We start from the raw sequence: 25,262 nt of genomic DNA on the forward strand, positions 1-25,262 counted from the left end.
AGTGAAGGTGAGATCATATCTTATTGGTTCTGATTTTCATTTACCTAAAGAGTAATATAGATGGAGTCATACAGTGCATAGCCCTTCAGATTAGCTTCTATCACTTAATTATCCCCATTTAAGATAATTTTATGTCATTCCATAACTAGATAGCTCATTTCCCTTTTAGCACTGAAAAATATTCAATTGTCTAAATTTAATAAATATTTCTTTCCCAGATGTATCACTCTTTAGTCACTCACGTAACTAAAGATTATTTTACTTTGTTCCATACTTAAAAATAAAGAAAGCTGTTATAAACATTTCTGTGTGTAGTTTTGGGTAAATAGCAAGAAGTACAATGAAAGGTTTTAAGGGGAAACATATGGTTTATTTTGGCAATAAACTACTTAACTTAATTTCACATGATAATTAGTATTACTTAGCTCATTTTGGAGGTGGTAGAAATTAAGTTAGAAATAATTTTTACCTGAGCATTTTTAGACTACGGTTTTAGTTTAGATGCTTAAGATAAACTTTAGATTTTCTGTTTCACCAAATACTTCTCTAGAGAGTGAATTCTGTATGAATAGACGTTTCCATGACCTTTGGTTTCTGTTAACTCTCATACAGGAGTACCAGCTTATGATTGGACTCCGTCATTGGATGCTCTGGGCAGCCTATTTCTTCACCTACCTTATTTTTCACCTAATAAGCATCTCTGTGTTGTGCATTGTTTTATTTATCAAGGTAAGTATCTGACTGGAGCATGCTACAGTTAAACTATAGAAGTTAAGCTAGTTTCGAAGGATCACGTCTGCGAGTCAGGATTCCCGATCCAGAGAAAATGGCCCGGATGCGATGGAGCCTGAAGGTGTCATCAAGAGTAATTGGAATGAAATTGCTGACAGCTTTAATGAAATGAACCTCTTTTCTTTTGTTGTTGTTTGTTTTTTGTTTTCCTTTGAATAATTTTCACTTTTTGAGGCGAAAAAAATACTTTAGAAATTAAGCAAAATATTGGTATGAGCCTCTGCATACAGATTGACAGGAATTCAAGTGCATCTTTTATTGACTCAATGTGGGAAACCAGAGGTTGCGTACGGTGTCAGCAAACAAACTATAAACCCACGTGTGTAAAACCTTCTGTAGTTAATGAGCTGTTTAGTCTCTACTCCCCTGAGTGTCAGCAGTTTTATTGATGATAATTAGGTAACAAAGAACACATCAGTAATATTAAAATATTTAAAAATATTTCATTATCCTCTATGACACCACTTAAGAATGTGACTGATGGGGATATCACAGCTGGTAGAGCATTTGCTTTGCATTTGGCCGACCCAGGTTTGATTCCCAGCATCCCATATGGTCCCCGGAGCACTGCCAGGAATGATTACTGAGTGCAAAGCCAGGAGTGACCCCTGTGCATCGCCGAGTGTGACCAAAAAGAAAAAAAAAAAAAAGAAAAGAAAAAAAGAGCATGACTGAACTTGGGCTTAAACAAGGGTTAAAGTACTTGAGTTGCATTCATCCTGTTCTGACAGACACTGACCACTGCCAGGAGTAGTCCCTGAGCACTGCCAGATATGACCCAACCTTCCCCCATGACCTTCTTCCCAAATAAAGAAGTATGACTAAGCTGTCTTCCTGGTTGTTTTGCTAGATTGAACCTAGGCCAGTCCTGCAGTACAGTGAGCTTTCTCTTATCGTCATCTTTTTGCTGTGTTTTGCCTTTGCCACAATACTCTTCAGCTTCATGACTAGCACCATCTTCAGTAAAGGTGAGACTAAATCTCCTATGGGAAAGATCCTCGGTGATTTCGTGAGTACCCAATTTGGAAGCTTCTTTTAAATTTTATTTTACTCACCTATACTTTTGCTTCTCCTGGTAGAATACATAAAAGCCACTTTAGTTAATGATTGGTGATAGTTACATGAAGATTATGTATGAGGTATAAATGCAAAGGTTAGTAAACTATATTAATTTTCATCACCCCATTTCCTCTCTTTCAAGTAATATGTGTCTTTTTAGTGAAAGTATAGCACTGCACTGTAGCACTGTCCTCCCGTTGTTCATCAATTTGCTTGAGTGGGCACCAGTAACATCTCCATTGTGAGGCTTGTTGTTACTGTGTTTGGCATATCGAATATGCCACAGAGAGCTTGCCAGGATCTGCCATGCGGGCAGGATACTCTCAGCAGCTTTTACGGCTCTCTGAGGAATTGAACCTGTGTTGGTCCGTTCATCTCTTCTCCCCATTTTTCTCATGTTGAGCTTTATGAGTATGTTATATATCTTGGATATTAGCCTTTCATCTGACTGTGGTATGCAAATATTTTCGCCCATTAAGTAGCATGTCTTTTATTTTAGTTCAAGTTTCTCTTTGTCTATGAAAAAACTTTTTAGTTTGATATCGGGCAACATCGCCTGATCTGCCTATTGTCTGTCATCTACAAGTTGTTCACTCAAGTCATCCTAAATAGGATCGGCAGAACACTAGATGAAGGACAACCATGCGAGCAAGCCAGGTTCTGCAAAGGATTCAGCACCATCGACCATATCCACACAATAACCAAACTCATTGAGGTTTCTCGGGAGTTCAAGATGCCACTCTGTTTAACGTTCATTGATTTAAAGAAGCCCTTGATTCTGTTGAGACAGAAGCGGTCATTGAAGCCCTAGCCAATCAGGGCATTCAAGCCCAATACATCAAGATCCTCCGTGAGCTGTATTGCGGATTCACTACCAGGATCTCACCATTCTACAAAGAAGTGATCGTTGATGTCAAGAGAGGGGTTCGGCAGGGTGATACCATTTCACCGAAACTCTTCAGTGCCACCCTCGAGAATATCATGTGATGACTGGAATGGGAAGGAATGGGAGTGAAGATAGATGGTCGGCAACTACACCACCTCCGCTATGCTGATGACATTGTTTTAATAACACCAAACATCAGCCAAGCGGCACAAATGCTGGCCGACTTTGACCTTGAGTGTGGAAAGGTAGGACTACAGCTGAATCTTCTGAAGACAATGTTTATGAGAAACAGCCTCGTTCCTGATGCCCCATTCGCTCTCAACAGAACGATCATCTCTGAATGCAACAGCTATGTGTACCTAGGTCGAGAAGTCAACATGACAAATGACCTGGCACCCAAGCTGCGCAGGAGGAAGAGAGCGGCTTGGAACGCCTTCAAGAACGTCGAAAAAATAGTTAAGAGGACGAAGAACCTCCGTCTCCAGGCACATCTCTTTGATTCCACTGTTCTTCCTGCATTAACATATGCCTCAGAGACCTGGGCCCTACGCAGACAAGATGAGAACGCTATTCAGGTCTCCCAAAGAAGAATAGAAAGAGCTATGCTTGGAATATCATTTTTCACTCAAATGAGAGAAAAAACCCCGAGTTCCAACATCTGTCGACGATCAAGAATCAGGGACCCTGTTTCGTTTGCCAAGGTGTCAAAAATCAGATGGGCTGATCACGTAATGAGATTTAAAGACGACCGCTGGACTAGAGCTGTTACTGACTGGATTCCACGGGATGTCAAAAGACCGCGTGGCCGCCCACCTACCAGATGGTCAGATTTCTTCGTCAAGATCATGAACGATCGGTTTGAGGCTTTTCATATTCCCAGAGCGAACAGATGCCATTGGGCTACACTAGCACGCGACAGGGACAAATGGAGACGTTACTGGCGCCCGCTGAGCAAATCGACGACTAAAGGGAAGTTAAGTGATTTTTAATTGATATAACCATTTAATTGATATAACCATGGTCTCATTCACCTGACCCTGAAGGCTTCACCGACATGGCAGCACTGAGAAGGATGAGAAAGGAGAGGCCGACAAAATCTCAAGGCCGACCTAGGCTGCCACAACGAAGGAAGACAAAAATGATCGTCTGTACTTTCAATGCACGTACGCTAGCATCAGATGCATCCATCGAGGACCTGATGGTACAAGCGCGAATGATCAAGTACGACATCATTGGTCTGACCGAGACAAGAAGACACGAATCTCACCATGCCGTTTTCGACACTGGAGAAGAATTGTTCCTCGGAACATGCGATAAAAGAGGTGTTGGAGGCGTCGGTGTCCTTGTCAACACAAACTTGGCCAAGAGCATTGATTCATTTGAATGCCTAACAACCCGAATCGGACGTTTACATTTGAATAGATGTGGCTCACTGCCTGCAGTTTCTATCTTCATTGTCTACGCACCAACATCTCATTATGATGAAAGAGAAATCGAGAAGTTCTACATGGAGCTAGAGAAGTTCTATAAAGAAGACCACACCTTCTACAAGATCATTGTGGGTGATTTTAATGCCAAGATAGGACCGAGAAGATCAGCTGAAGAACTTCACATCGGAACCCATGGCCTAGAATGGAACGAACAGGGTGAGAGACTGTCTGAGTTCATCATGTCGACCAAGACCATTCATGGTAACTCACAGTTCCAGAAGGCAGAATCTAAACGATGGACATGGGAGTCTCCCGGTGGACGATTCCACAACGAAATAGACCACATCATATTCAATCGACGGTTTTGCCTGACTGATGTCGCTGTTGTCCCAAAATTTCGAACGGGATCGGACCACCGTCTCCTTCGTGCAAAATTCTACTTCACAGAGCGGGGAGAAAGGGCTGCAAAGTTCAAAAAGAGAACTCCCAGAACGATCACCAACTGGGAACTCTTTGGTACTATTGCGGCAACATGGGAAGATGCCATTGTTGACAACATTGACGAGGAATACGATCGACTGGTTCAGCACCTCCATGAATGTGCGAGGAACGCCAAGAGAGAGATAGCCACAAAAAGTCGCCTATCTTCGAAAACTCTTGAGCTAATTCGCCAGCGTGGTTTGGCGCATGCCTCAGGCAACCGCAAGCTAACGTCCGAGCTTGCAAAGCAGTGCAGAGATGCGATCAAGGAAGACCTCAAAGAGAGAAGAGCAGAAGTACTGGTAGATGCGGCAGAAGCCGGGAAAAGTATTCGTAACGCCCGCCTGTCCTTCGCCAACTATAAGACCAAGATGACTGCCCTCCGACGTCCTGATGGATCCATCACATCCTCCAGAACGGCAATGGAGAAGATTATCCATGACTTCTACTCAAATCTCTTCGATAGCCATGTCCACTTGCCGACATACCAAATTCCACAGGATGGGTATGTCGTTCCCAACGTTCTCCCTTCCGAAATCCGACACGCCATTTCTTCAGTAAAGAAGCAAACAGCACCCGGCCCAGACAAGGTCAGACCTGAACACCTGAAGAACCTGCCGTCAGTACTCATCAATACACTGGCTCGGCTCTTCACTCGCTACCTGTCTGAATGCAAGGTTCCATCTCAATGGAAAACCAGCAGGACCATACTACTGTTCAAGAAGGGAGACATCCATGACATTGGCAACTATCGCCCGATCTGCCTATTGTCTGTCATCTACAAGTTGTTCACTCGAGTCATCCTGAATAGGATTGGCAGAACACTAGATGAAGGACAACCATGTGAGCAAGCAGGGTTCCGCAAAGGATTCAGCACCATCGACCATATCCACACGATAACCAAACTCATTGAGGTTTCTCGGGAGTTCAAGATGCCGCTCTGCTTAACGTTCATTGATTTAAAGAAGGCCTTTGATTCTGTTGAGACGGAAGCAGTCATTGAAGCCCTAGCCAATCAGGGCATTCAAGCCCAATACATCAGGATCCTCCGTGAGCTGTATTGCGGATTCACTACCAGGATCTCACCATTCTACAAAGAAGTGATCGTTGATGTCAAGAGAGGGGTGCGGCAGGGTGATACCATTTCACCAAAACTCTTCAGTGCCACCCTCGAGAACATCATGCGACGACTGGAATGGGAAGGAATGGGAGTGAAGATAGATGGTCGGCAACTACACCACCTCCGCTTTGCTGATGACATTGTTTTAATAACACCAAACATCAGCCAAGCGGCACAAATGCTGGCCGACTTTGACCGTGAGTGTGGAAAGGTAGGACTACAGCTGAATCTTACGAAGACAATGTTTATGAGAAACAGCCTTGTTCCTGACGCCCCATTCGCTCTCAATGGAACGACCATCTCCGAATGCAACAGCTATGTGTACCTAGGTCGAGAGGTCAACATGACAAATGACCTGGCACCCGAGCTGCGCAGGAGGAAGAGAGCGGCTTGGAACGCCTTCAAGAACGTCGAAGAAATAGCTAAGAGGACGAAGAACCTCCAGCTCCGGGCACATCTCTTTGATTCCACTGTTCTTCCTGCATTAACATATGCCTCAGGGACCTGGGCCCTACGCAAACAAGATGAGAACGCCATTCAGGTCTCCCAAAGAAGAATAGAAAGAGCTATGCTTGGAATATCACGTTTCACTCAAATGAGAGAGCGAATCCGGAGTTCTGACATCCGTCGACGATCAAGGATCAGGGACGCTGTCTCATTTGCCAAGGTGTCGAAAATCAGATGGGCTGGTCACGTAATGAGATTTAAAGACGACCGTTGGACTAGAGCTGTTACTGATTGGATTCCACGGGATGTCAAGAGACCGCGTGGCCGCCCACCTACCAGATGGTCAGACTTCTTTGTCAAGGTCATGAACGATCGGTTTGAGGCCCTCCATGTTCCCGGAGCGAAGAGGTGCCATTGGGCTACACTAGCACGCGACAGGGACAAATGGAGACGTTACTGGCGCCCGCTCGAGCAAATCGACGACTAACGGGAAGTTAAGTGATTAAGTGATAACCATTTTCAAATTTTTGAAAATCTTTGCCAATGGAGACAAATCACTGATATCCTGGAGACTTTTGCCTATTTTCTCAACGTATTTTATTTATCCTAGTTTAATCTCAAGGTTTTAATTCTTTTGTTTATTATTTTATTTGGGAGCCATATCTGGCAGTTCTCTGGGCTTACTCCTTGCTCTGTGCTCAAAGATCACTCTCAGCAGACCTCAAGGGACCATATGTGGTACAAGGGATTAAAGTTTGGTTAGCCATATGCAGAGCAAGTGCCCTACCCAATCTAAGATGGCTTTGGCCCTAATTCTCTTGAATTAACTCTTTTCTATGGTGTGAGATACAGACTGTTTCTTTTTTACCCATGTAACTCTCCAATTTTCCCAGCATCATTTGTTGGAGAGATTATGCATTGTATAATAAGGTAGGTAAGGATGATGACTAAACTTTTATCCTTGAAGTTCTTATTGTGGGACACTTAAAATGAAACAAAGATTTGCATTCTGGGTTTTCATGGTTTTATTTTGGTTGCTTTTGGCCATACCCAGTGGTGCTCAAGGCTTACTCTGGGCTTTGTGCTCAGAAATCACTGCTTGTGGTGCTTGGGGAATCATATACTATGCTAGAAACCTAGGGTCTGCCACATGCAAGGCAAGTGCCTTAACTTCTGTATTTTATCTTTGACGCTGTATTTCAGGGCTTCATTGATTGCTAAAATTAACATTATGATTTCCTTCTTATTTGCAGTACATCTTGCTGTTTCTTTGGGAGGTTTTATTTATATTATATTATACTTTCCAAGTTATTTTGTCATCTCAAACTTTGCAGAGATGTCATTCTTCCAGAAACTGTTTGTCTGTCTCAGCCCAAATGTTGCAATGTCACTGGGAGTTCACTTCCTAGAAATGGCAGAAATGAAAAGTAAGTATTTCACAATTTTTCCCCATGTGCCCAGAGGATAATAAGTTTTAAATATTGATTAATATTTCTATGCTGCCCTTCAAAAAATTGTGACCATTTTAACCAACTATCTGTTCTGCAAAAGTGCTTCTACATAGGGGATATGGTGCCGCCAGCAGGTCAATTTCTGTACCTGTGAGGCGAGTGCATCAGCAGCCTCATGGCACCTTCAGACTTCCAGATACCCCAAAATTGCTGCTGTGCCTTTGGCCAGACCCCAAAAACTTGGGGCAAAGTTTACCAAGAAAGTAAACGGCCAAAAGTTAGGTATGTGGGAAACACACCCACAAACCACCTCCGACTCAGCTATATAAATGGAGGCAAGGCCTCTTTGGTTCCTGATTGAACTGCTTAATGGACATGATCCTAGAGACTCAGAAACGAATCTCAGAACCCAGTGGCTTTAGGTAGAAATGCATCTGGTCTCTGCAGTAGGCTACCAGTGCTGGGCCAACCCAGGTGGGAATAGGTTTCGTGCCTTGGCCTGTTCCCCCTGGCGGCCCAGTGGCCGCCATCCCTCTGAGGCCACTGGATAGTCACATTTGGGCCCCCAGTGACGAGACACACAGGGCCTCACGGGATGGGGGTGGAGCCGGGCTTGTCCTCCCCACCCCAACGAGACCCCAAGTCATCGCCCACAAATGGCCTCTCTGGCTCCTCATCAAGCTGCTCAACGGCCTTGATCCCAGAGATTCAGAAACAAATCTTGAAACCCAGAGGCTTTTGGCAGAAATGTGTCCAGACCCCGCAGTAGGTTACTGTCGCTGGGCCACCCCAGGGGGGAATGGGTGCTGTCCCTCCGCCTGCTCCCTCTTGGCGACTTGGTGGCTGTCATCCTCCAGAGGCCATTGGACAGTCAGGCCTAGGCCCGCAGTGACGAAACTTCTTGGGCCTCACGGGATGGGGTGGGGGGAGTAGCCGGGCCTGTCCTCCCTACCCCAATGAGACCCCAAGTCATCGCCCACGAATGGCCTCTCTGGCTCCTCATCAAGCTGCTCAACAGCCATGATCCCAGAGATTCAGGAGCAGATCTCTAAACCCAGTGGCTTTTGGCAGAAATCCCTCCAGATTTAATTGTTAAAATTTTGGAATTTCAAAACCACATGGCCCTACTGCAGCCACACAACATCATATGTTATTCATAACCAGCAATAGAACACAAATTGTCTATTGTTGCCTTTTCAGCAGATCTGAGTGTTGGGGTAAAATCTCAAATAATGGTGGGTCTGGTGTCGAAATAGTGAATGTGATCAAAGTAGAGAGAGAGTAATGTGGAAATCATCTGCCCCACAGGCAGGGGGAGGGTGTGGGATGGGGGGATACTGGGATTTTTGGTGGTGGAGAATGGGCACTGGTGAAGGTACAGGTGTTTCATTGTATGACTGAGACTTAGACCCAAAAGCTTTGTAACTGCTCTCACGGTGATTCAATAAATAAAATTATAAAAAATGGAAAAAAAAAGTAAGGTGGAGTTCATGCACAATTCAATCAGCTAATCAGTGGCTGAATAAATAGCAGTACTCCTACAAAAAAAAAGTACTTCTACAGTCTCTACAAAAATGTATTGCAAGTTTATTAGAACCACCTATTCCATTCACAGTTGTCACGTACTCTTTGGTTGAAGTCTGCTTACTAACTTTCTTCCTTTTCTATGAGTTAAATATCTTTTAAAAATTCAAATAAATAGCAGTACTCCTACATTAAAAAATATTCTAGCCTTATATTATGTAGCTAACATGAACCCCCATCTTCATTGGTTTTCCTTCATATATATAATATGTATACATATATAATATTATTAATATATAAATAATATGTTACATATATACACAACATACATATGTATACATAGGTGTATGTTTATTATATACTTATATATGTAGAATATCAAGTATATTTGCATGATATATTACACGTACATTATTTATGCATATATAATAGATTATAATATAAAGTAAGTAAAGTAAAGCCCCTCCCGTTGATGATCGATTTGCTCGAGTGGGCCCAGTAACGTCTCCATTGGAGACTTTGTTGTTACTGTGTTTGGCATATCGAATACGTCACGGGGAGCTTGCCAGGCTCTGCCGTGTAGGCGAGATACTCTCGGTAGCTTGCCGGACTCTCCAAGAGGGGCGGAGGAATCGAACTCGGGTCGGCCATGTTAGCTGCGTGCAAGGCAAACGCCCTACCGCTGTGCTATGGTTCAGGCTGAGATTATAATATACTGTTATATAAACATTACACATACATACTGCAGCACTGTCCTCTCGTTGTTCATTGATTTGCTAGAGCGGGCCAGTAACATCTCTATTGTAATATTTGTTGTTACTGTGTTTGGCATATTGAATACGTCACGAGTAGCTTGCCAGGCTTTGCCATGCGGGCGAGATACTCTTGGTAGCTTGCGAGGCTCTCCGAGAGAGGTGGAGGAATCAAACCCAGCTCGGCCGGGCTGGCTGCATGCAAGGCAAACGCCCTACCACTGTACTATTGCTCCAGCCCGTATAAAATAGTAGAATTTAAAATTAGTTGTTTCTATGCACGTAATGAACTATCAAAAAGAGAAATCAATCCTATTTGAGAAATCCTATTTGTGACTTCTTATGAGAAACAAAACAATCCTATTTATAACTTCATTACCCCCCCCAAAAAAATTAAAGGAGTAAATTTGACTAAGAAGATGAAAGAGTGTAAACTGCAAATCACAATAAATTAATGGAAGAAATAGCAGAAAACAGAAATAAGTGAAAAGATATTCCGTGCTTACATGCATATTTATTTAACTTTTAGTATGAAAAGTGATCTGCATATTAACCTATGAATCTGCTTATTTTGATTACTGCTTAATGTATTTTATTTTTATTTCATTCTTGGCTAATAATTTGTTTTGGGCACAGAAGGAGATATATTACATACTTACGAAGATATCCTAAGTTCTAAGAATATATGAAAATAGTGGAGTAAAGTAGAAATCCAGAGAATTACTACATTTCCTTCTCTTTAGTGACATAGATAAGTGATTTTGATCTTTCTTGTCTGGCACCTAAATCAAATATCTTTCTATCTGTTAGAAATAGGACTTAAATGGAAAAACATCACACTAATGGAATATGAGGAATTTTATTTTGCATATATACTAGGAATGTTGCTCTTTGATGGTTTCTTGTACGGCCTTGTGACCTGGTATATAGAAAGTGTATTTCCAGGAAAATATGGCATGCCAAAACCATGGTATTTTTTTATGATGGTGAGTTTCAATATTTCTGTTATTGAGAGAGACCACAGTCTTCATGAACCTGTTTTGTAATTTGTATAAAAATTATCCTGAGTTAATTTTAATTTTGCAGTGTAAACTTGAGTCAACACATCAGGCATGTCAAAATGTCAATTTTATCACTCTAGTCATAATTTACTAGCATTTGTTAATACAGTTTAAAGCTATCTATGTTATAAATACAAATATGTATACATAAATATACATAGCTATGTATACATATATAGCTATAGATATTTATATGTATGTCATGGATACACATTTGTATATGTTTGAAAAGTGACAAGATTTTCAAATTTGGAGTTACATCATATTCTCAATCAAGTACTTCATAAAGGATTTTGCTAAAAGGAAATTTGATAAAACTTACTTGGTAGATTCTAACAAGAAGTTTAACTGTGTGCCATATCTGGGTATTTAACATCACTTCATTTCCTTGGTTTTTCCTCGATTCCTTAGAGTCAGAATCACTGGAATGTGTGAAACTTGTTTATCTTGCCCTCTCTTATCAATCTTTTTTATAATTGTTGGCTTGTGTGTTGCTAAGAGAAGAACTCATGGAGATAATTATAATAATTTTTACTGTGCCATAATCTTGAAGTAATTTTCTCTCTTCAATAGTTAATGATTTTATACAGTATCCCACTTTATTCCTTGTAGATGCATATCAATTAGCTCCAAAATTCAATCCCCAAATATTTTTAAGTTTATAGTAACAGTGTTAATATAATGGGCAATAAGCTTAAGTAATTTCTAATGATTCATGTCTCAGTGCTCTTTTAGTGACGACATCTTAAAATCCTTTTTAGCGCTCTTACTGGTGTGGAGAAAAACATAAGATTAAAGAGATAACATCACTTGATGATACAACTAAAACTCAGTATTTTGAAGAAGAACCTACTAATTTGATAGCAGGAATACAAATAAAAAATGTGTACAAGGTATTGATTCAGATCATTTTTTCTTGATGTTGCTGATATTTAGTTACCAGTTTATTGCAAATGTTTGTTACTGGGAATACCAAGAAAAAAACACATGAGAATAGAAGCTTCACTTCCTAGAAAAGATCCAAACAAAAGTCCGCCTAATATAATAGAAGACACATCTTTCTGCTACCACCAGAATATTCATTATCAGTGCATTCAAAACATCCCCAGTTTGTTGTGGGATCGACCTTGTTATTACTATACTTCCAACCAACTATTCTCTCTGCTGTATCTACGTCCTTCCCTTTAATACATAGGTATTGATTCGCAAGAAAATGCCTGTGTAATTATTTATTTCTTATGTAAACTTTGATTCCTAACTTCTATCTTAAAGTGCGTTTATCACAGAGTGATTGTTGATGCTAGAGTGGATGGAGAAATCAGATGACAAGAGGAGAGGTAAGCGCTGGCAAAAAGTAGCAGCACAGTGCTTAGAATTTGGATGGCATTTCAAGGGTAATGAGTACAGTAGTCATTGTTGTGTGTGTATTGAGCATTTTAACAACATGGGTAGTAAGGACCAAGAAATCTAGGAAAGCTGTTGCATAAACAGGGAACAATAATATGGTACCCACAGGATGCACAGAAATGTCTCGGTAGTCTCATAGTTTCTTAGTCTGTAAATGAACAACAAATGCAGCCATCATAGCCTGAGGAGTGCTCAGGACAAGGACTGTATCATCTCTCACATAGATCTTAACGCAGAGCAATTAACCCCTGATGGGAGTAATCAAGAATGTAAAGAGAAGGGTAGGGATGTTAATTGCAGAGAGGAGCAACAGGAAACTGTTGGTCAATCCATTGCTATTCCGTGTGCAACTTTCTGCCCAGGAAAAAGAAACTCACCACTGTTCTGGAGAAGATGCAAAGGGAGTTGATTTGAAGAGAGAATATTCAAGGAGTAAAATGAAGAAAGTCGATAATTTTGCTTCCCAAACATTATATTCTACACCAGGAGACTTATTTCTTAACTTTGGAGCAAGGTATCATATCACTGACAGCTTCATTTGACAACTCCCAATATCATCATCTTTGGAATTTTATTGACTGAAAAAAGTCAGATTTCTGAAGTTAGACTCCTAGATTTTGTGTACACAAATTCCAGTGACTGGTCAATTTGGAGTTGATAAGGCTCTAATTTGTCTTAAAGCCTATTTGTGGTAAATCACTAAAAATGGTAACAATTGGTTTCAATCAATGGCCATTCTAGCATGCACATTATTCACGGGTTTTCCTGAGTCCCTAGAATAACTGATATGTCACTTATGTTCATCTTCTTCCATCCCATTCTTCCAGCTCTTCCCTGCATGGGATGTGAACTGCAAATCACTCTTTAATAAACTTCCTGTTTTCTAAAACCTTTAAGATTACTTTCCTCGAATTTGTTGTCCAGCAATCTTAGAAATGCTAACGGAATAACAAGTTTGGGCAAGCTGGTTGAACAATTAGGCCTAGGAAAGCAGCACAACGATAGCACAGCGGGTAGGGCGTTTGCCTTGCAGCCAGCCAACCCGGGTTCGATTCCTCCATCCCTCTCTGAGACCCCACCAAGCTACCGCGAGTATCCCACCCATATGGCAGAGTCTGGCAAGCTCCCCATGGCTTATTTGATGTCCCAAAAACAGTAACAACAAGTCTCACAATGGAGACGTTACTGGTGTCCGCTCAAGCAAATTGATGAACAATGGGAGAACAGTGCTACGGGACAGGAGACTCAAAAGAAATGAATTAAAAAATTGGAAGGCACTGTAATATGTCCAAACTTCAGTTGTGAAGGGACATGGTGGAGATCAAAGTTGGCAAAACAGAGACGAAGAGAAATATTGATATCGTACTAGCTTGAACATTAATCATTATATAAATCATCCTGTGATCAGGCATTTTATTTTTTTATTATTTGACAAAAATTATAGTCCTTTATGAGGCAGATGGACATAATATGATTTATGTTCTGAAATTACCATTCTTGGCTGCTATGAAGGGCATAAATGGAAGAAAATAAACAAATTGAGATTATTGTAGTTTCGGCTTAAGGGTAAGATGACCTTGTGGACTAGTCTTATGGCAGTGGAAACAGACATTCGGCATTTATGTTTTGGAATTAGGATGAAAAAGATCTTCCTAATTTGATGTGTAACTTGATGTGTGATTGAGAGATTAGGATAAAATTAATTGTGATTTATGGAAAATGTTTTTTATAAGTAGAGACATTGTCAATATTGGAGAATTTGAGGATATTTGGTAACTTGTATCTTTATTGAGGGTTTGAGAAATTAAGTTTTCATTTGGAAAAACATACCTTAGAACACTCACTGAAGTTTAGATTTTAAACCAGCTGTTAAAGTAATATTTAGGTCAGGGAAGAAAATAAGATAAATATGTCTAGGGATTGCACTGTAGCCTATCCTCCCGTTGTTCATCCATTTGCTCAAGCGGGCCCAGTAACGTCTCCATTTTGAGACTTGTTGTTACTGTGTTTGGCATATTGAACACATCACGGGTAGCTTGCCAGGCTTTGCTGTGCGGGCGAGATACTCTCAGTAGCTTGCCGGGCTCTCCGAGAGGGGCGGAGGAATCAAACCCAGCTTGGCCGGCCGGGCTGGCTGCACACAAGGCAAACGCCCTACAATTGTGCTTCGGTGAAAAAGAAATTACAGAAACAGAATTTTCTTTTCTGTTATGCACGGTTAAACTTATCTAATCATAAGTTTTTTGTAAGGAAAATACTTCCATTCTGAATTAATGACCTAAAGTACCAATTTTTTCAACAATTTCTCAAACTATTTATACTTGAAAATTTACCAAAATCTTACTACTATTTATTCACCAGTAGTAAAACCCCACTTCACTGATGTGTTCAGGTAAAGCTTGGTTTTGTATATTATATAACATTTTGTTTGCTAGAGAGGAATGATCATTTTAAGGAGAAGCACTACTAATTAAGACAAAGAAATCTGAGATAACTATCTGTATCTTAGATCTCTTATTCATATTTTCTATTAACGGTTTACTAAATTCCAACAAACATATTTACTATAGAAGTATGTGGCATCATCAACTTCAGGATAAAATAAAGTATAAACCGAGCAGAGATAGATGAGGTTGTTTACCAGCTGATAAATTTATGGTGAAAATCTAAATTGTGTGCTTTAAAAAGTATTAACTTTCAAAATTTCATCATTCATGCATTTTTTTCTCCTTTCAGATTTATTACATGTTATTGTTTCTTCTAGAGGCAGTTTGTATAAGTGCTTATTCTTCCAAAGTGATTTTGAAAAAGATTTCAAAGTGAAGAACAAAAAAAAAATGTGCCACTAGGGATATTGGCACACCATACACTTTTAAATATATATAAAGTATTTGTGGCTTTCTCCTGCAGAATTTTCATATGTATAAAACTGAAAAAGTAGCTGTAAAAAAATTGACTTTGAATATATATGAGGGGCAGATCACTGTGCTTCTAGGAAACAATGGGGCAGGAAAATCCACTACTCTCTCCATTCTCTCAGGTATGTTGGGCTTTCTTTTTTTTTTTTTTTCAGACCGTATACCCTTCTGGACACCGTAGATAAAGCTTACACTCTAGCCTAGGGCTAGAGTGATAGTACAGCAGGTAGGATCTTTGCCTTGCACGTGACAAACCCGGGTTCAATTCCTAGCATCCTTCATGGTCCCCTGAGCACTGCCAGGGATAATTCTTGAGTGCATAAGCCAGGAGTAACCCCTGAGTATCGCTGGGTGCGACCAAAAAAAAGCAATAAAAGAAAAAAAAGCTTACAAGACTTTTGTGCATCCTCATAATGATAATAGTTTAATCTGCATTACTATATCTGTTCAATCACTACTTACTTTTAAATTATATATAATTAAAAATTTTTTAAATATTGTCATTTCAAATCACTATCACTGTCATCCTGTTGTTCATTGATTTCCTCAAGCAGGCACCAGTAATGTCTCCTTCGTCCTAGCCCTGAGATTTTAGAACGTGCCACATTTGAGGCTCTTTCAGGGTCAGGAGAATGAGACCCATCATTGTTACTGGTTTTTGGCATATTGAACACTCCACGGGGAGTTTGCCAGACTCTGCCATGCGGGTAAGACACTTTTGGTAGCCTGCCAAGTTCTCCAGGGTAAGAACTAGATAATAAGATGTCGCATGGCCGCAAATGCGGCCACGTGCTTCCGGGAGCTGGGTAGTCCAAGTCTCTGGGTCTTGGCCGTTGATGGGATTACACGGTGCCAGGGGCAGTAGGTGGGTGTAATGCCTAACTACTGGAAGATGGGGGATCTGGGTGGACTCCTCCCAGATCCAGCCCCAATCCAAGCAGGGCTGGAGATCTACGCCCCGGGTCCTGCACACCTGGGTTCCTCTGCCGGTTCCTTCATGTGTGAGGCTTGTACAAATGTGTGGAGAGTGGTCTTAAGCATGGCTGTGGCTGAAACTGGAGGTCTTCAGCTGCCAGGGCTCTGCTCGGCGCGGGGAGGGAAACTCAACCCACCCTCCTCCAACAGGCCCTGGTGAGGACACCCAGGCACAGAGGCAGGAGACTCTGTGCTGTTCTCTTCTGGGAGCTGGGTTTTATAGTCTCTGGGTCTGGGCCGTTGATGGGATTACACAGTGCTGGGGGCAGTTGGTGAGTGTAACACCTACATACTGAAAGATGGGGGATCTGGGTGGAGGAGTCCCAGTCCCAATCCGAGCAGGCTTGGAGATCTATGCCCCTATCCACTCTCCACACGTTTGGACGAGCCTCACGCGTGAAGGAACCGGCAGAGGAACCCAGGTGTGCAGGACCCAGGGCATAGATCTCCAAGCCTGCTTGGATTGTGACTGGGCCTCCTCCACCCAGATTCCCCATCTTCTAGTATGTAGGCATCATTTCAAATATTTTTAGTTTTATTTTACCTGAGGTAAGATGGTCATGAAGCTATATAATATGGATATACAAAGTTACTGCATTCTACTACCACCAAAGTGCCCACAACCCTCTACTATTATCATCTCTTCTGGTTCTCATCCCCACCACACCCACACCCCTTCCCACCATTACTTGATAATCAGTTTTCAATCTAAGGTCAAGAGTTTGCCATTTTTCTATATTGTCTATTCCCCATTTTTCTCTCTCTCCATAGATAAGTGAGATCATTCAGTATTTGTTCTTCTTCCCTTGACTTATTATTCCATCACTTTTTTATGAGGTACCATGACTTCTGATACTTTCAATGAGTTTCATGCATACATTGTTCCTATACCACATGCACCACCAGAGTGCCCTCTTTCCTCTACCAATGCCCCAAGGACCACTGCTATCCAACTTCTACCTCCCAAGTAAGCTCAGTTTTGTAGACTAACCTCTCCCCAGTTGCATTTTGCTTTTGTTGTTACCTTAGCCTCTTCACATTCAACATATGAGAGAGAACATTCTGTATCTGTTCCTATTCTAATTTCACTTAGCATTAGTTCCATACCCTTAGTTTCATCCATATGAAGCAAATTGCGTGATTTCTTCTTTTCTGATTGAAAATAGTATTCCATTGCATAATGTTGCATGAACGTTCGTTCAGACAAGAAATGTGAAAGAAATTTATGTCATGGAGGGCCCAGGTTCTCTCAGACCTGTGAGAAAGGTAGAGAGCCCCGAAATCTCCTTTTATTACCATCCTACAGTTCAATTCAGTGAGGTTATCAACAAAGGAGTTACAGGAAGAACATGCAAAACTGAAAGCTTTTCTGAATACTGAAAACAAACAAAGTACCTAGGGTCTGCATACTGACAACAAACAGGTTAAGTAACCTTCAAGGATCTGTGAGAAAAGGACAACTGAAAATTTCAGTATACTGAAATTTATGAAATTATTCACTAAAGCAGCCAAAAGAAAAAGATGTTCACTCTCATCCAAACCAGTCAGGACACACAAGAAATCTCGCCCACTTTCATGGGTCCCTATGTTCCTGCCCTTGTGTGGAGAAGTTTACATGGGCTCACCCTGGTAGCTCAGTCCAGCCCCAACAGCATAAATTATCACTATCACTTTCACTATCATCCCATTGTTCATTGATTTGCTCAAGTGGTCAATTAAAATGGATTAAAGGCCTTTATTTAAGAAAGCCTTGACCAATAAATTATCTTGAGGAAAACTTATGCAGAACCCTTCATGACATTGAATCTAGAGGCATCTTCAATAAGTGACTCTCTGCCACTGGCCATGCAGACAGAAGCAAAAAGAAACAAATGGAACTGTATCAAATTAGAAGTTTCTGGATGACCAAAGAAATGAGTAGAATAAAAAGACATCCCACATAATGGGAGAAAATATTTATCTGCCACTCATCTGATAAAGGATAATATCCAAAGTCATAAAATGCATACAAAATAGCAAAAACAACAACAAAACACCATCAAAAAAGTGATGAGATGAAGAGACACTTAAGGAAGACATAATGAAGGCCAACTGGTATATGAAAAATGCTCTCATCACTTATCAAGAAAGTGCAAATCAAAACAAAGTGAAAATATCACCTCACATTATGAGATTGGCATACATAAAACAAGATTAAAACTGTAAGTGCTAATGTGGATGGAGACAGTGAAGGCAGATTTTAAATCATAAAAAAAGGCTTTTTCCACTGTGGAGAAGCCTGTGTTTTCTCTTAACAACCTCTCTTCCTTCTCACATTTCTTTAAATAAGATTCTTTAGGGCTGGAACGATAGCACAGTGGGTAGGGCATTTGCTTGCACGCGGCTGACCTGGGTTCAATTCCCAGCAACCCATATGGTTCCCCAAGCTCTGCCAGGAGTAATTCCTGAGTGCAGAGCCAGGAGGAACCCCTATGCATGGCCAATTGTGACCCAAAAATTTTTTTTAAAAAGTTTCTTTAAATAAAACTATTTTGCTTCCCAAAATGTCAATGAAATTGGCAAAGTTTTTGTTATACTGAACAAGAGGAAAACACAGTGATTTGCATTGTTTAAATCAGGAATTGAAGATTTATGACAAAAACTAGAATTTAGTGTTGATCAAATAATCTCAGTTTTAATACAACTAAAATTATAACACTGTTAAAAATAAAACTGAAATGAATGTGAAAATAGGTGCAGCTTCAGAATATTTGGTAATTTGGGACAAATGGTCAGTTATTGTGATTTACATTTTGAGCCACATTTATTCTCTGGAGCGATAGCACAGCGGTAGGGCGTTCGCCTTACAAGCGGCCAACGTGGCCGACCCGAGTTCGATTCCTTCGCCCCTCTTGAGAGCCCGGCAAGCTACCGAGAGTATTCGATATGCCAGACACAGTAACAACAAAGTCTCCAATGGAGACGTTACTGGGCCCGCTCGAGCAAATCGATGATCAACGGGAGGGCCTTTACTTACTTCACTTACTTACATTTATTTTGAAAGTAGAATTAACATCATACTGAGTTTGAAGTAGTTTACCCCCCACCAACCATTAAACTTTCCAATTTTGACATATCTGGCTAAACAATATACATGTTGTATATTGTATGTTTTTCTCCCCTTACTAAAATTTTAGTCCTACAAACAGAGCAGCTTTAATTGTCTGGATTTTCAAGTTTTACAAGTCTGCCAAAGTTTAGGACTGTGTACACAAGTTGTCATGATTAACAAAGTTTGTCAAATGGCTTATGGGAATGCTAAAATCCTCTAATACAATAAGATCATTGCTGTTTTTACAATCCTAGTGATAGTAAAATTCTCGTACATATTCACTGAAAAATAGAACATGCAATTCAAAATTACAAAATAGTTTCTAGTCTTATCACCCCAAAGATAATAGTTTCTATAATTTTCTTCCGAATGAGATAATAGTAATTCTATCACTGTTATGTGATCCACTATGCTATTTTGAACTTAAGGGCATAATGAACATTTTGTTGCCATTATCCTTATGAAAGCAAAGGTTTGGTCATATTCTCTACTTTTCCACAGAACTTGTATTTCATTTCTTTGAATTGAAATAATGAAGACTTCAAAGACTATGTTTTAGCAATACAATACACTTAGCAATACACTTCTTTAAAATGTACATTACCACACCCACCATTAAAGTACCAATACATTTTCACCATAGTCTACTCAGCTACTCCCTACTTCAATTACTTTCCCATTTTGCTAACTTCAAAATGCTTTCAGAATCTAAAGGATTGTTTTCCTTGTCTTCCTTTATTCCCTTCTTCCAATACCACATACAAGAGGATTTACTCAGTATTTGTTTTTCTCCTTCTGACTTATTTTCTTAGTATGATTTCTCCCAGCTGCATCTACATAATAGGAAAAAATGGAAGATTGCATCTTTTCCAATAACTGAGTGCAATTCATTGTGTACAAATCACATTTTCTTAATCCAATATCCATTGTCGGACTACTTGGCTTGTCTCTTGACAAGCTTTTGTAGAGAATGTGTGTCAGTGAACACAAGTATTTATTTTTGAATTAGTTTTTTTGTTTTCTTCATAAAAATACCTAAGAGTTGAATCGATGGATCTTGAGAAAGATTTATTTTAAATGTTTTAAGAGTTGTACCTTCTGTTTTTCATAAAAGTTGAACTAATTTGCATTCCCACTGCAAATGTATAAAAGCTCCCTTTTTTGTCTACACTTATGCCTGTTGTTGTTTCTGGCCCTGCAATTCTCACTAAGGTTCTACCTGTTTTGATTTTCATTTCCCTGATAAGTAACAGTAGTTGGCAATATTTCATATTTCATTTAACATGTTTGTTGACCATCTGTATTTTTTCTTTTTCTTTCTTTTTTTTTTTTTTTTTTTGCTTTTTGGGTCACGCCTGGTGATGCACAGGGGTTACTTCTGGCTTTGCATTCAGGAATCACTCCTGGCAATGCTCAGGGGACCATATGGGATGCTGGGAATTGAACCTAGGTTGGCCGCGTGCAAGGCAAATGCCCTACCCACTGTGCTATCACTCTAGCCCCATCCATCTGTGTTTCTTATTTGGGAAAGTAACTCTTGCAATTATCTTCCCATTTTTGAAATGTTTGTTTGTGTACTAAATAAATAGGAAATTCTAAAATGTGCATGTGTATCTTGAATATTATCTCCTTTATTCAATTTTTTAGGTTATATTTTGCCATTATTGGTAGTTTCTTTTGCAATTCAGGAGGTTGTGAGTTTTATTCAATAACTTTTTTTCTTTTCCCCCCTTGTCATTGAAGTTAAGACATATCGAAAGTTTACATTTGGGATAATTAATTTTTTTTGGCTTTTTGGGTCACACCCAGCGATGCTCAGGGGTTACTCCTGGCTCTGCCCTCAGGAATTACTACTTGAGGGTTCAAATGGGATGCTGAGGATCAAATCGAACCCAGGTCAGCTTTGTGCAAGACAAAAGCTTTACCACCTGTACTATCACCCCTATATCTAGGATTATTTTGTCTAAGTTTCATTCAATGTAATTTTTGAATTGGTGAGCAACATCCAAGTCTTTAATTCATTTTCAGTTCGCTTTCTTCCATGTAGTGTAACAATTATTCAGTTTTTCTTTTTTTTTTCCTTTTCTTTTTCATATAGCTATCTAGATATCCCAGTACCACTTTTTTTTTTCTTTTTGGGTGCCTGGCTCATGCACTCAGGAATTACTCCTGGTGGTTCTTGGGGGACGATATGGGATGCTGGGAATCGAACCTGGGTTGGCCACGTGCAAGGCAAACGTCCTACCCACTGTGCTACCCAGCCCCAGCACCAGTTATTAAATAAAACTTTCATCCATCCATTTGGCCTCTTTGTTGTGACTTAACTTGCTAATTAACTTGTGTAAAGAACTAATAATTCATATATGGGAGGATTTAATTCTGGGCCTCAATTCTATACTTTTAGTAGCACTGTCCTCCCGTTGTTCATCGATCTGCTCAAGTGGGCCCAGTAACGTCTCCATTGTGAGACTTGTTACTGTTTTTGGCATATCGACTATACCACAGGTAGCTTGCCAGGCTCTGCTGTGTGGGCAGGATACTCTAAGTAGCTTGCCAGGCTTTCCGAGAGGGGTGGAGGAATCGAACTCGGGTTGCCAGGGTCGGCCGCATGCAAGGCAAACACCCTACCCACTGTGCTATCACTCCAGCCCATCTGTATTATTCTACTGTCTTCAGGCCTTCTGTTTGTTTGATTTTGCCACACTCAGTTCTGATCAAGGGCTCCTCCAAGCTAAGTGCTTAGGTATCGCTCTTGGCTTTGCTTAGGAGATCATGTGGAGCTAGAAATCAAACGTGGACTTTCTACATGTAAAGTATGCACTCCAATCTATTGAATTATCTTGCTGGCCCAAAATTATTTTTATTATTGTATCTTGGTAGTATAGTTTGAATTTGGAGACCATGATGCCCCAACATCTTAAAGTATTCTATAGTAAATTAAGTGGATCATTCATCATGACCCAAATGGGTTTACAGGTATGGGTCAACACAAGCAAATTAAGTAGTATAATAAATTGTATCAGTAGCATTGTAGCACTGTCACTGTCCTCCCATTGTTTATCAATTTGCTCAAGCGGGCCTAGTAACGTCTCCCCTGTGAGACTTGTTGTTACTGTTTTTGGCATATCAAATACACTATAGGTAGCATGCCAGGCTTCGCGGTGCAGATAGGATACCCTCAGTAGCTTGCCGGGCTCTCTGAGAGGGATGGAGGAATCGAACCCAGGTTGGCTGCATGCAAGGCAAATGCCCTACCTGTTGTGCTATCGCTCCAGCCCATCAATAAATGAAATACAAAAAAATCATGATTCTATCAATAGATGTGGAGAAAACTTTTGTTAAGATTCAACTTCTGTTATTAAAATTTCTCAAGAAAATCTAATACATATCTTAGCATTACTTAGTGGTAAAAAAAAACTTAAAAGCATTTCCTCAAAACAGGTACAAGTTCTTACCACTATTGCTCACCATAAATAAATCTATGTAAATAGAAGAAAAGCTATCACTATTTGCAGATGAAAAAAGAAATGTAAATAGAAAATTTTAAAGATGCAACTAAAATGTACTAAAAACTATAATACACAAAATCAATGGACAAAAATCTGTTGCATATATATGTATATGGAATTAACTTGAGAAGAAATAAATTAAGAAATAATCACAAAAAAGAATTATATGCCTAAGAATAAAGTTAATAACAAAGATGAACTACTTTAAAATACCTTAAGCAAGGTATTTTAAAATATCTTACTTTTTTAAATCTACAAAAGGAATTCTACAGAGAAATAGAAATTTATTACGTGCATATGGATGAGAAAATACTTACAGTTAAAAGGTGAAATTGTTGTCTAGAATAATTCAATCTGTGTCAAAATCCCAGTGACATTCTTCAGAGAGATAGAATAAACATCATTTGAATTTGTAAAAAAAACACAAAAGCCAAATAGCCAAAACAACCCTATGATTATACTTTGTTTGCTTTTAGGTCTCTATCCTGCTACTAGTGGAGAAGTATATATCAATGGATATGAAGTCTCAGAACAAATAGTTGAGATTAGAAAAAGCTTTGGCTTGTGTCTCCAGCAGAACTTATTGTATAATAACATGACAGTATCAGAACAACTTTATTTCTACTCTGTGGTGAGTCAGATATGTTCCTTCTGTCCAGTATATTGCTGTACTGCAGGTAGATTACAAACCACTGTTATTCTTAGAGAGTGCAAAAATTGGTTTTTGATCATTGTACTTTAAGCATAAAGATGAATATAGAGAAGATCGCATGATATCATGTAGCAAAACAACTAGTGTACTATACTTCTGAAGATAAAATTAAAGATATGTTTTCGTGTGCCTTTTGGCCATTTGTATTTCTTTTTTGAGTAAGCTTCTGTTCATTTCTTCTCCCCATTTTTTGATGGGGTTCGAGGTTTCTTTCTTGTACAATTCTACTAGTCCCTTGTATATCCTCGATATTAATCCCTTATCAGATGGGTATTGGGTAAATATTCTTTCCCATTCCATGGACTCTCTCTGTATTTTGGTCACTGTTTCTTTTGAGGTGCAGAAGCTTCTTAGTTTAATATACATTTGTTTATGTTTGTTTCCACTTGCTTGGTCAGTGGTGTTTCATCCTTAACGATGTTTTTAGTTTCAAAGTCATGGAGGGTTCTGCCTCCATTTTTCTCCATGTACCTTATGGATTCATATGTGATATTGAAGTCTTTAATCCACTTTGATCTGACTTTCGTGCCTGGCATTAAACAGAGGTCAGAGTTCATTTTTTTTGCAGGTAGCTGTCCAGTTTTCCCAGCACCACTTGTTGAAGAGGTTTTCCTTGTTCCACTTCACATTTATTGCTCCTTTGTAAAGATTAAATGATCATAAATTTGAGATTCTGTGACAGAATATTCAACTCTGTTCTACTGGTCTGCAAGTCTGTTTCTAGCCCAATACCATGCCGTTTTAATTACTACTGCTTTTGTAGTACAGTTTGAAGTTGGGGAAGGTGATGCCACCCATCTTATTTTTTCCAAGGATTGTTTTAGCTATTCATGGGGGTTTACTCTTCCATATGAATTTCAGAAGTGTTTTGTCTATTTCTTTGAAAAATGTCATGGGAATCCTGATAGGGAAAGCATTAATCTGTATAGTGCTTTGGGGAGTATTGCCATCTTGACTATGTTAATCCTCCCTATCGCTAATCATCAGGAAGATGCAAATGAGATATCATTTCACACCACAGAGACTGGCACACATTCAAAAGAAGAAAAACAACCAGTGCTGGCATGGATGTGGGGAAAAAGGGACGCTCTTTCTTTTTATTCTTTTCTTTTTTTTTTAATTTTTATTAGTGAAACACCGTGAGGTACAGTTGCAGACTTAAAAATATCTGTGATTGGGTTTCAGCCACACAATGATTGAATACCCATCCCTCCACCAGTGCCCATTCTCCACCACCACTAATCCCAGTATCCCTCCCACCCCCATCCCCCCATCCCACTCTGCCTCTGTGGCAGGGCACTCCTTCTTGTTCTCCCTCTCCTTTTCGGTGCTTGTAGCTTGCAAAAGAGGAGTTGAGTGGCAATCATGTTCGGTCTATAGTCTACTTTCAGCATGCATCTGCCATCCTGGGTAGATCTTCCCAACACCCTTTATTTGGTGCTCCCTTCTCTATCTGAGCTGCCTTTACCCCTAGCGTGTGCGGCTGGCCTCCAAGCCCTGGAGTAAACCTCCTGGTACTTACTTTGGCTATTCTTCGGTGTTAGTCTACTATTTTGTTACTTTATGTTCCCCAGATGAATGCAATCTTTCTGTCCCTCTCTTTCTGACTCATTTCACTTAGCATGATACTTCTCATATAGTACCACTT

At 40.0% G+C, this 25,262-nt stretch overlaps 1 protein-coding gene across 1 annotated transcript in view; it reads left to right on the forward strand.

Moving 5' to 3' along the window:
- The window catches only part of LOC130045924 (phospholipid-transporting ATPase ABCA3-like), a 98,591-nt gene that overhangs the window by 22,239 nt on the left and 51,090 nt on the right, over positions 1-25,262 (forward strand). Inside the window, exons 4-9 of the mRNA XM_056138806.1 lie at positions 613-729; positions 1,643-1,760; positions 10,752-10,927; positions 11,764-11,895; positions 15,320-15,449; positions 23,379-23,533. Of these exons, the coding sequence (XP_055994781.1) occupies positions 613-729; positions 1,643-1,760; positions 10,752-10,927; positions 11,764-11,895; positions 15,320-15,449; positions 23,379-23,533 (828 nt within the window). The remainder of the gene's footprint in view (positions 1-612; positions 730-1,642; positions 1,761-10,751; positions 10,928-11,763; positions 11,896-15,319; positions 15,450-23,378; positions 23,534-25,262) is intronic.

Source organism: Sorex fumeus, unplaced genomic scaffold (genome assembly GCF_029834395.1).
Source record: "Sorex fumeus unplaced genomic scaffold, SorFum_2.1 ptg000130l, whole genome shotgun sequence".
Lineage (NCBI taxonomy): Eukaryota > Metazoa > Chordata > Mammalia > Eulipotyphla > Soricidae > Sorex > Sorex fumeus.